Source organism: Phocoena sinus, chromosome 3, assembly GCF_008692025.1.
Source record: "Phocoena sinus isolate mPhoSin1 chromosome 3, mPhoSin1.pri, whole genome shotgun sequence".
In the NCBI taxonomy this organism is placed as follows: domain Eukaryota; kingdom Metazoa; phylum Chordata; class Mammalia; order Artiodactyla; family Phocoenidae; genus Phocoena; species Phocoena sinus.
In genome coordinates this window covers 122,539,968-122,552,841 of record NC_045765.1, presented here as the reverse complement: position 1 = coordinate 122,552,841, position 12,874 = coordinate 122,539,968, and the positions used below count along the sequence as shown (strand labels likewise).

Here is a 12,874-nt window from a genome sequence, read left to right as displayed (position 1 = left end):
GAACCACGTAAGGCATATAAATTCCACAGGACTCGAGTTATATCTGTAAAACCCTGTTTTAATTTCTGCCTAATGTAAGATTAATTTTCGGGTCCTGATGTGTTCTTAAACAGTTTACAAACAAGTGTAGTGACTGCTGCTTTGAAAACTCAGTTATTTATATTTTTGCAATTTTTCACAGACCATTGATTGCAGTGTTATTAATGCTTCTTTTCTGTATCTGCTTGGAGTTGAGCACATTTTATTCCAGTTCTTCTGTGTTCACAACACACATCAAGAAGATTCAACATCAGCAGGCGGAGCTGACATGGTATCAATTTTACAAAATAACCAATATCTGTGCAGCTTATTCCCAACAGAGTTATTACATATGATGTTCTGTTTATGTGAACAATCATTGGTTTCAAAGCCCACTTCTGCAAAACATTTGTGGACGACTTCTGAGGTTACTGTGTCCTACATAACAATAAGATTTCTTTTACACTGGGAACATTTCTTTATATTACAAAAGAAATACTGCTGCTTATTTCATGGAGACATAATCTACCAAGCACTTCCAGTTTACAAACTTTAGGTGACAAATTGTGCCTCAGTCTCACGGCTACAAATGCAACGTGGTGCTTTTAAGCAAAGAAAAGTATATACACATCTTTAATATAAGACCCCAGGGGGTATGGGCAGGATTTCTCAATCAGTAATAGAATATTCCTTTTCTGCAAGTAATTTTCTCTCTGATTTTAATAGTCATTCTCTCCAAAATCCTGCCAGACATCAGTGTATTTTTGTTAACGTTATATATACAGGAAAGGTGTGTATATAAAGAAAATACTCAAATTTCCTCAAATAGTTCTGACTTTTTACTACTATTATTATTGCAACAGACTAAGACTGACAGTCTGTATTTTTCTCCATGGCATCATTCCTTTGTAAGAGCTCATGTCTAGTTTGTTTGCACATTAAAGAGGAATCCCATCTAATCAGCAGTGAATGTGCTCCCATTGACATATGTATCCATAGACCTCCTACTTTCAAACCAATCTTCAGCAGACATAAGAGGTATAGATGCTTCATTATTTAGGTGTAGTAACGTGGTATTGAGAGTCACGGTTGACAGCAGCCTTTATCTGTAGTGCATTTTCATTAGCTTTTCCTTAAAAACAAACAAACAAACCTAAAATTTAGAAATATTATTTGCCTTGAAATGGTCCAAATTGGCTAATTCAGTTTAGTGTTTTATTTTCTAACTTGGTATGCATTGCTCCTTCCACACTTTTATCAGTTTTACCTCTGTTGGCTTTTTGTTTATACCTTGTTCCAATTTTTAAGAAATATATAGGTAATTGTTAAGGGAGCTCCAGATTCTTTGGCCATTTCACCTTTGATTTTTCTTTCTTGTTCACTAGCATGATTTTTACCTTTTGAGAAATTTTGAACTCAGTATTTTTCACAGGATTTTATTCTATGAATTCTATAAAAGGAAAGATACAATAAAACGTGGGCTTTCTAATAATGTCAAAATTGAGAAGACTGGCTTGGGTTTTATAGGTACTGTTCTAGACTGAATTGTCTGCAGATATGTTTTATCCTTCAAGAAAAGGGAAAAATGACCCTGAAGATAATTCAGAGATCAGCAGGACTGCCACTGCCTGCATAGGCCCGGAGCACACAGGTCCAGAGGGTAAATTTGTCTCCTCCTGAGTTTCAAAGTGGAGTCACCCTCTCAGTTTCAGCAGACCATGTCCCTCTACATGGCCTCAAGGGCAAAGCTGCCTCCCATGGCCAAGGGCTTGAGGCCACCCATTCCAGTGGGCAGAAGACAAAGCCACCACCATAGTGGGCCCCAGCAGGCAAAGCATTGAACCAAAGAGAATTATTGTTGAGCCTTAAGTCTAATGTAGTTTGCCTGCCTAGGTTTTGGACTTGCTTGGGACCTGTCACCCCTTCCTTTCTTTTTTCTGATTTCTCCCTTTTAGAATGGGAATGTCTATCCCATGCCTGTCCGACCATTTTATTTTGGAAGTACATAATTTTTCTGTTTTCACAGGTTCACAGCTTAGAGGAATTTTGCCTCAGGATGAATCATACCTCAAGTCTCAGCCGCACTTGATTTAGATGATACTTTGGACTTGGAGTAGATTCTGGAATGGGTTAAGACTTTTGAGACTGTTAGGATAGGGTGAATATATTTTGCATGTGAGAAGGACATGAATTTTGGGGACAAGAGGGAGGAATGTCATAGACTGAATTGTCTCCCTTCCAAATCCATATATTGAAGTCCTTACCCACTATATGATGGTATTTGGAGATAGGGCCTTTAAGGTTTAATGAGCTCATAAGGGCGGGGCCCTAATCTAGTAGGACTGTTGTCCTTATAAGAAGAGGAAGAGACACCAGAAGTGCACATGCACAGAGGAAAGGCCATGTGAGGACATAGCAAGAAGGTGGCTGTCTGCAAGCTAGAAAGAAAGCCCTTACTAGAACCCAAAATTTCTGTCACCCTGATCTCAGAACTGATAAATTTCTATTGTTTAAGCTACCTGTCTGTGGTATTGTGTTATGGCAGCCCAAGTAAACTAATACAGGTATCATACTGACAAGGTAGAAGTTTTTCTTACATTTGGAAAACCAATGTTAATGTCAGATTTCAAAGGAAAAACTATTATCAATCATTTAAATAAACAAGACAAAAGTATACTTTCCCATTTGTTAATGAAATTAATAACTTTGAGTAGATAATGCTATTATATGTCAAAATAATTATATTTTTTAATTAAGACACTTTTAGAGCAGTTTTAGCTTTACAAGAATATTGCACAGAAAGTATAGAAAGCTCTCATATACTCCCTCTCCCCTGTACAGTTTTTTCTATTATTAACCTCTTGTGTTAGTGTGATACACTTTTTACAGTTGATGATTGAATGTTGATGTATTATTTTTAAAGTCCATAGTTTACCTTAGGGTTCACTCTGTGTATAGTTCTATAGGTTTTAACAAATGTATAATGTCATGTACCCACCACTGTATTATAGTTCTACAGCCCTAAAATTCTCCTATGTTTTACCTATTCATTCTTCCCTCTCTCTGCCCAAATAATTGATATTGATATGTAAAGATGATAAAACTGCTGGAAAACACTAGCTTAAAATTTTCTTCCTTTACTGTTACGGTAGAAAAGTTAGAATACTTCACATTCAAATTCTTTGGATGAAATACAGAAATACAAAAGTGTTGTCCCTATGTGAGAGATCTTTACTTTGGATTTTTGTATCTTGACCCATTTCCAATTGTGTAGGATTTGGATTCCAAACTCTTCTTTAGCATTTAACCAATTCTTTGGTCATGAAAGGAGCTGGGACTGTTTATCCACATATAAGCTGATCTTTGACATGCCACTTTTATAATGAGAGCGCAGCAGGGACACATTCCTACATCTTCCCCATTCTCCATTTTCCCCTTGGTGGTGGATAAGTAATCCCCCTATAAACAGAGGTAGGAAAATACATCTCTGATTCCTTCTGTCGATGGAATTCCTCGACTTCCGTGTATCATAAACAGTTACAGTGTAACCAGGACCAGATGATGAAAATTGTTACTGTAGACATTGCTCTATGTTGAGAATTCTTTATGCACTCTTCTCAAACAGAGGCAATCATGGGGTTATGTTGATGAAATAAGATACATATAGAAAAATAAACATATCACAAGCATACAGCTTGATGAATTTTCACAAAGTGAGCACACCTATATAATGAGTGTCCAGACTGAGAAACTAATAGTACGTTAGAAATGAGCAATGTAGTTCTAAGAAGGTGGAAACATCTGCAGCCCAAAAAAGAAAAATGGTGTCATAGGCGCTTAATTTCTTTTTCACTTACTAAATCTTCCCAATCCTATACCCCTTATTTCTTCTGTTGTGTTCTAAAGCGGAATAATATGAAAAACAGCATCATTGTCTCTGTTTTCTTCCTAATTTTCATGGAATGCTTTTAAAATTTTACCATCAGGTATTATAATTGCTAAGGTTTTCAGTAAGCCCTTTCTTTATCAGGTTAATGAAATTTCCTTCTGTTTCTAGGATGCTAAGTATTGCTGTCTTTTTATCATGACTAAATGTTGAACTTTACCAAAAGTTTTATTTTGCATCTTTTGAGATGGTCCTGTGTTTTTTTTCTTTTAATCTTACAGTTTGTAAAATATATTGAATAGGCCTTTTTTTTTTTTCATTTTGAATCATCCTTGAATTCCTGAAAATAATCTTGTTTGGCTAAAATGTATTATTCTTTTACGTCACTGATGGATTCCATGACTAATATTTTATTTAGGATTTTATCATCTGTGTTCCTAAATAGATTGGTATGTAATTTTCTTATACTCTCTTTGTGTAGTTTTATATCTCCTTGTCTAGTTAGTGTGTCAAGGTTATGTTTTATTTGCAGAGCTCATCTTCCTTTTATATTTTCTGGCCACCACAATTATATAAATTACAAAGATTATCCATTTCTTAAAGAATTGGTAAAATTTGCCAGTTAGATCATTTTTGCCTGGACCACCCCCCTATTTTTTATGAGTTTTGGAGAAGATATTTGAGGTCTATTTCAATTTTTAAAGTTTTCTTGGTTTATTCTTATTTTCTAATTTTAGATAAATTTTAGCAATTTATATTGTGTCCACTTCATCTCAAGTTTAAATCCATGAATAAAAAGAAGGTGAGCAAACGTTGGAGACCCAGGAGTGTAGAATTTGACCTGTGCCAAATGCTGACTTTTACCATAAAAAAGTTGTAAGTAGCAAAAGACAGATGAAGGAATGAAACGTCTTTGTATAGATTATAATTCCAGTAGTTGACTTTATAGAAAATTTCATAAATTGTTATAAATTTTGTTATAAATATATTTCTCCATGGGGACCCACCTATCCTTCTTAGATATTTTAAAGGATATTGGTGGAAAATAAGATTTTCATAGGCAACATTTTTGGGACAGCTGTTTTGCTGAACTGAAATAGCAGTTCTCAAAATGTGGGCCACACCCCCTGGTGGACCACAGAGAATCGGGTCAAACTATTCTTGGTAATACTAAGATGTGATTTGCCTTTTCTACTCTGTTAACATTTTCATTAATCATGGAAAAGCAGTAGAGAGTAAAACTTCTGGTCCTTTAGCAGAATCAAGGCAGTGGTGACAAACAGTATTAGTAGCCATTTTATTCTTCACTGCCATACACATGCAGTTAAAAAAAAAAACCTGGGCTTCCCTGGTGACACAGTGGTTAAGAATCTGCCTGCCAATGCAGGGGCCACGGGTTCAAGCCCTGGTCCGGGAAGATCCCACATGCCGCAGAGCAACTAAGCCCATGTGCCACAACTACTGAGCCTGCTCTCTAGAGCCTATGCTCCACAACAAGAGAAGCCACTGCAATGAGAAGCCCGCACGCCACAACCAAGGGTAGCCCTCACAGCAACTAGAGAAAGCCTTCACACAGCAACGAAGACCCAACACAGCCAAAAATAAATAAATATAAATTTATTAAAAAAAACCTGTTTATTGAAGCAGTAAATAGTATTGATTTTATTAAATCTTTACTCTTCAATACATATTTTTAATATTCCATGTGAAAAAAAATGGGAAGAATGCATAAAGCACTTCTGTAGTACACTGAATGCTGATGGTGGGTAGTCTTGAAGAAAAGCCCTTGTTCAGTTGTTTTAGTTGAGAGCTGAACTATCCACCTTTCCACGGCACACCATTTTTACTTGAATGACAAACTATGGTTATTCAGACATGGATATTTGGTGGTATTTGTTGCAAGTGATAAAATTTGAATTTTAAACAAAAATTAGCACTTTGAAAAACTTGTGTCCACTGCTATGAGCTTAACTACTGCCCGATAATTAAAGAAGTTTTGGCTGAGATTAGTGGTAATGTTAACAAATGTGACTTTTTTGATATTTTGTAATGAAATAGGTACAGTATTTGAGAGATATGCATAACTCAGCCAAGCGTTACTTTACATATAACAGCTGTGTTAAGGAAATACTAGAAAGTGACAGGAATATCAGGATAAGTAGTGAAGTATGGCAAGAGGAAATCTATGAGCAGGCAATATGGAGAAAATCAAGCAGATATTAGCAGCTAGCTTGGTCCGAGAGACCAAGCTTTGGCAGGAGCCAAGAAAGTTACCATAACAAAGACTGTGACATAGGTGGGAAGAACTAGGGCCCAAGGAAGCACCCCCTTTTAGAAAAACGCACGTATCTGATCTGATGAGAACTGGAGTAAGAGATGAGGAACAGGATTTGGAAGAAAAGCGGAAGACTACCTGATTTCTTAGACCTTATCAGTCTGTAAGTTGCACCACAGTCATATGAACAGTAATACCAGAATTTTATAGTTTGTTATTTGCATTTGTTGGCTCAGAACCCAGCACTCTCTGCAGAGTCCTTCCAAGTATTTCTGAGCATTGTGAGACATTCATATGTGTTCAGCAGTAAGTTCATTTTCATGTTGTTTTACTGTTTCCCAAGGTCACTCCTCTGTTTGCTTTGATAGTTCTCTAGTTGCTGCCCCCAGGTCCTCAGAGTGTTAAACCCATTTGGTGTATCTGCTCAAAATTGTTTAGACCCCAACAAAAAACAGGATTTTCAGTTGTTTACTTATACAGCTTCTTTTCTAGAACCCATACTAGTGTCTAGGGAGCTGGAGTTAAGGATGGATTTGAGTTAGTGTCCGGCAACCAGGCTGTATTCAAATCAGTTCAAAGACTACCATTTTGTTAATAGGTTCATTTACCATGTTTGACGTCTTCTTTAAGCATAAATTCTCTGAAAGAAGCCACCTAAGATGTCCTATAAATATGTCACTGTAGTGTAGTCTCCAGTTCTCCTTTCAAGTTCAGATATGTATAAACACAGCTTTGTTTCTTCCCTTGGGCTCCTCACATCCCTTGCTAAAGGACTTCTATTTGCTTTACCCCACTGGTTAGGCAGGCATACTTAATAATTGGTATGGGAAAAATAATTTTTGTAAGTTGAGCTGCCAGATCTCGTTGATTTGATTTCAGCGAACACTTGTTGACTGTCATTTTGGTGCCAGGTACAATATTTGATTGTAAAAATGCAGGTTTGAATAGAACATGGTGCTTTTTAGGACCTCACCATTAAATTAATAGGACACATGCACACATATAAGTGTAATGCAACTTGACTAGTGCTACTGTAGAGGTACATGCAAAGTTCCATGGGAACACAGAAGAGGGAGGAAGTGTAGTTTTCTGGGGAGCATCTGTAAAAGAAAATTTTGAGCTCGGCCTTAAAGGATGAAAAGTATTTCTTAAATAAGTCAAAGGAAAAGGAAGTGATATTACAGGAAGAGAGAACAGCAAATTTGAAAGTGGGAAAACAGAAAAAGGTATTTTTAGGGAAATGCACAAAGATCTGCATAGTATTGGTGTGGAGTGTTCATGGAGGGGACACCAAGACTTGAGAGCTAGTTAGGAGTTGGATTTTAAAAGTGTATAGGGCCTTTTTGATTTTTAAAGGGGAAAGACTAAATGATCTTTTTATTCTCTTTGTAGAAGACATTGCAAAGTTGTCATATGAAGAGGCAATCAAAACATGCAGCTAAAAATATAGTGAAAAAATATAGAGGATTATACAAGTATGTCAATACAGTTAATTGGTAAAAAATATTATGACTTTTTAAAATATTGAGTTTTTAATATATGCGGTAAAAGGGTTTTTTTAACTTTTTACTTTGAAATAGTTGTAGATTCAGTTGTGAATTGTGAATTACAGATTCATGGAGCAATCCTGTATACCCTTCAAACAATCTACTTTATTCAGATTTCACCAGTTACGTGTACTCATGTGTGTGTGTATTTAGTTATATGCGATTTTATCACATGTGTAGGTTCATGTGAGCAACACCACAATCAGATACAGAACAGTTCCATCGCAAGAATCCCTTGTGCTACCTAAAGGCCCTTTTTTGACATCTTAAAAAGCTTAGACTGTATGTTTTTTTTAATTAAAGTATAGTTGATTTACAATGTTATATTAGTTTCAGATGTACAACATAGTGATTCAGTATTTTTACAGATTATACTTTATTTAAAGTTATTACGAAATAATGGCCATATTTCCCTGTGCTGTACAGCATATCCCTTGTTGCTTATCTATTTTATACATAGTGGTTCATAGCTCTTAATCCCATACCCCTATCTTGCCCCTCTCCTTTTCCCTCTCCACACTGTAACCACTAGTTTGTTCTCTATACCTGTGGGTCTGTTTCTATTTTATTATATACATTTATCTGTTTTATTTTTTAGATTCCGCATATAAGTGGTAGCATATTTGTCTTTCTCTGTCTGACCTATTCCACTAAGCTTAATACTCTCCGGGTTTATCCATGTTGTTGCAAATGGAGCTTAGATTGTATTCTGTCCCTCAGAGTGTGATCTTCAGATCACCTGTTACAGAATCACCTAGTTGCTTGTTAAATACGCAGAATCGCACCCTAGGAACATTGAATTAGAATTCCTGGGACTGTGGCCCTGTGACATACGTTTAAATAAACTCCCCAGGTGCTTCTTATACCATACCTATGAGGACATGAATGTGAGCTGACCTCTGAATGATGAGAATAGAGCCAACCATACAGAGACCTGGGGCGAGGAGGTCTAGACAGGTGCTATCCAGTAGGAGTATAATACAAGCCAGATATGTAATTTAAAATTTTACAGTAGCCACATTCAAAAAGTAAAAGGAAACATGAAATTAATTTTTACAATTATATTTTATTTAACTCAGATATATTAAAAATTTGATTTCAACATGAAATAAATATGAAAACTATTAAGATATTTAACATTCTTTTTTTCTACACAATATTCAAAATTCAGTGTATATTTTACCCTTACTGTGCATCTCAGTTCAGATTAGCCACATTTCGAGTGCTTAATAACACATCTAACAAGTGGCTACTGTACAGGGTAGACAGAGCGAACAGCCACTACAAAGGCCCTAAAGGAGATTCATGTAGAGATAGCATTTGACATTCGGAATTTGAAAATATCGGTCTTAGAGCTTTGGAATAAGATCAAACTAGATGTATAGATTTAAAAATCATTGCCATAAAAGAGTTGTCACACAGAGTATAATTCTCAGTGAAAACTTATTAGAATCACCAATAGAGCTTTTTCTAACTACATGCTTGCACTCCAAGAGGGCGTGGAACCACCCTGAGGGGAGGGGAGAAGTGGGGAGGTGTGTATGGATCTCAGGGAAGGGGAGAACATAGGCGAATATGGAATTTCTCCTTTGTTGATTCCGATGTTATCCCTCCCTGCAATCCCCATTCCTGGTTGAGAACCATTGGTGTTTAAAAGGGAGATGAGGATAGAAGATGTTAGGAAGACTACTGAGAGATGAAAGGAGTGCTAATGAAGCTAAGGAGGGTAGCATCAACAATGATGAAAGCAGGGGGAGGTCAGGACACTTGCAAATTAAGATATTATTGATGACCATTGAGGACAAAGCTTAAGTAGAGTGGCAACTGGGCTAAGGATGGGTTCTGAAGATGTCAGTGGAGACTGAACTGCTGCCTAGCACCTGAAGGTCAGACAGAGCTAGATAGGTTGCAAGAGGGGCATACTGTGCTCTTTCAGGCAGAATTCTTCAAATCCTTCCTTTAAATTTGGTTAAAGTCCATCTATGTTCCCTCTCTTGTCCCTTCGGCTGTTATATCTTAGTTAATTGTTTGTGTATTAACACAGCCTGTCCTCACCCTGACCACAGTATAGAATCACCTGGGGAACTTTTTAATAGAAAGTACCCATTCCTAACTCCCTCCCAATTTCAGAATAAGTCAAAATTTCTAAGAGTGGGGCCTGGCCTAGACATCACTATTTTGTAAAGCTTCTCAAGTTATTCTAATGAGCTAGGGTAGAAAACTGTTGATCTGTAGCAAAGTGAGGTCTGTGACAGAAAATAAGTTTTACTCATCTTTGTGCCCCCAGAGTTTGACTCATTGTGGGGCATATGGTTAGCTCTCAGTAAATGTTTGTTGAATAAATGAAATATTAAAGATCTAACAAATGAGGGAATGTGGCCAGGGAGCTAGGTAGGCCCTTGTGGACAGCTTAATAAATTAACACTTCTTTTCTTTATAATGAGTAGTTACCAGGCAGGTTATTAAATACACTGCACCTATTTTGGAATCCTTATTAGTATGAAACTGTTTTCCAAAATTGGTCTGAATCACAATACTGACATAAAATCTCAAGTATAAAAATAGACTAAAAAAATGGTAGGGTTATTATCTAAGTCTTTGCACATAGCACAAGATGTAGTATAGTTAACTGTTCCACTGAATACAATATACAAGAGAAATTAATGCATTTAGGATACAGGATTTTTCCCATTAATTTGAAGTAATTTTTTTTTATTGGAGTACAGTTGCTTTACAATGTTGTGTTAGTTTCTACTGTACAGCAAAGCGAGTCAGCTATACGTATACATATATCCCCTCCTTTTTGGATTTCCTTCCCATTTAGGTCATCGCAGAGCATTGAGTAGAGTTCCCTGTGCTATACAGTAGGTTCTCATTAGTTATCTATTTTATACATAGTATCAATAGTGTATATATGTCAATCCCCATCTCCCAATTCATCCCACCCCCCTTTACCCCTTGGTGTTCATACGTTTGTTCTCTACATCTGTGTCTGTATTTCTGCTTTGCAAATAAGATCACCTATACCATTTTTTTAGATTCCACATGTATGCGTTAGTAAATGATATTTGTTTTTCTCTTTATGACTTACTTCACTCTGTATGACAGTCTCTAGGTCCATCCACGTCTCTACAAATGACCAGATTTCGTTTCTTTTAATGGCTGAGTAATATTCCATTGTGCATATGTACACATCTTCCTTATCCATTCCTCTGTTGATGGACATTTAGGTTGCTTCCGTGTCCTGCCTATTGTGAATAGTACTGCAGTGAACATTGGGGTGCATATGTCTTTTTGAATTATGGTCTTCTCTGGGTATATGACCAGTAGGAGGATTGCTGGGTCATATGGTAGTTCTATTTTTAGTTTCTTAAGGAACTTCCATACTGTTCTCCATAGTGGTTGTATCAATTTACATTCCCACCAACAGTGCAAGAGGGTTCCCTTTTCTCCAGAATGATGGCCATTCTGACCCGTGTGAAGTAATTACTTCTAATTTTCACAGAATTAACTACAACTCAGTAAATCCTGTTATATTTAAAATTTAATGCTTTGGCTATTCAAAACATCCTATTTGTAAGAATATTTATAGTTCTTTGTTATGAGTTTTAAATACTGGAGTAACTTATTTAACTGTTCTTACCTTTTACCACTGTTAGTGAGAACAGATGGAAAGAAATAGACAAAATGTTCTGCAAAAATAAAAGAAGCTGGTAGTCACTAATATAATGCATCATTGTCAGAATTAATCCTCGATATAGTTTATAGAGCACCCCTAGCCTAAGACTAGTAGGTACCTCAATAAATGATAATTCTCTTCCTTCTGGTCCTCATGTAGCTAATGCTGTTCAAAGGGTTTAGAAAATCAAGTTTAATCTGACACGGTTTAACATTCTAAAAATGCATTAATTTTCCCACAGATGAAGAGAAGTAAAGAATTGATAACTAAGAATCATAATCAAGAAGAAATAAGTATTCTTCGTTGTTGGAAATGTAGAAAATGCATAGCAGGTTCTGGTTGTTTCATGGAATGTCTTGAGAATCAAGTGACTAAGGTGAGTATTGCTAACTGTATAATCATCAAATAATTTCCTAGTATAGAAATGCTGGGGGCACACCTACACATGTACACATATCCCTCCACACCTGACTTAGCTTTTACCTTATTTTACCTGATCCACTGAAAACATTTCAAAGTGGTATTCGAAAGGCATCCCACCTTCCACAGTTACAATTAAGTTTACCTCTAGCTGCTGACATTAACATGACGTTAAAGTTTTAAGTGCAGGATCACAAACATAGGTTGAAGATAATAGTCTATGTTTATTTTATCCCCACCATGAGTGAACCTTAGTCATCACCACACAATTAATTCAAGATCATATTAAAAAATAGAAAACCTATTTTTATATGTATATAAAAACGTATACATTATATAAACATATATATATACATATTATATATATAGTATTCAGTATGGGCCTAAAAGGGAAAGTTCATGTATAATTTAAAAGTCAATAGAAAAACCTGAATAATATTTAAAAGCATTTAATTGGTTTTCCTGGGAAAAGTAAATGTTTTTAAAAAAACAGATAAAATCCCTAAACTTCTCTAAGAGCAATATGCAAGAGGCAGTATCAAAGAGGTCCAAACTAGATAGTAATCCATGCACTTTACAGGGAATTCTCAATTCAGCAGAGAGAGTGGATGTAATTGTTTTCTTCCCCTGCTTTGAGAGACTGTTTTGTTTAAGTTTTTCCTCAGCCACATTTGATCATGATTATTTCATATCCACTCTAACAGATTAGCCAGCTTGAACTGATAATAGCGGAAGACTTTGACTGCATACTTACTACATGTCAGCTACTTTTTTTTTTAACATTTTTTAAAAACTGAAAAAACAATTGGAGGAAAAAATCTTTTCATGCTGAGTATTTTATTGGGTGTAATTTATAGAGTAAAAAAAAAAAGTATACAGCTTGATAAATTTTTTTCAGCCCTGCTACGAATCAGATCAAGATATACAATATTTTCATCACCCCAGAAAGTTGTTTTGCCCTTTTCCAGGCAATACTCGCCTCTCACAAGACAACCACTATATTGATGTCTATCACCATAGACTAGTTTTGCCTGTTCCTGACCTTCATT

The 12,874-nt window shown here is 36.0% G+C and overlaps 1 protein-coding gene across 2 annotated transcripts in view; it reads left to right on the top strand.

Annotated features, from left to right (window-relative positions):
* Positions 1 to 12,874, top strand: part of RNF180 (ring finger protein 180) — a 306,785-nt gene that overhangs the window by 17,294 nt on the left and 276,617 nt on the right. For both annotated transcript variants that reach the window (XM_032629169.1, XM_032629170.1), the window contains one exon: positions 11,647 to 11,781. In XM_032629169.1, coding sequence (XP_032485060.1) covers positions 11,647 to 11,781 — 135 coding nt within the window. Of the gene's footprint in view, positions 1 to 11,646; positions 11,782 to 12,874 lie in introns of those variants that run through there.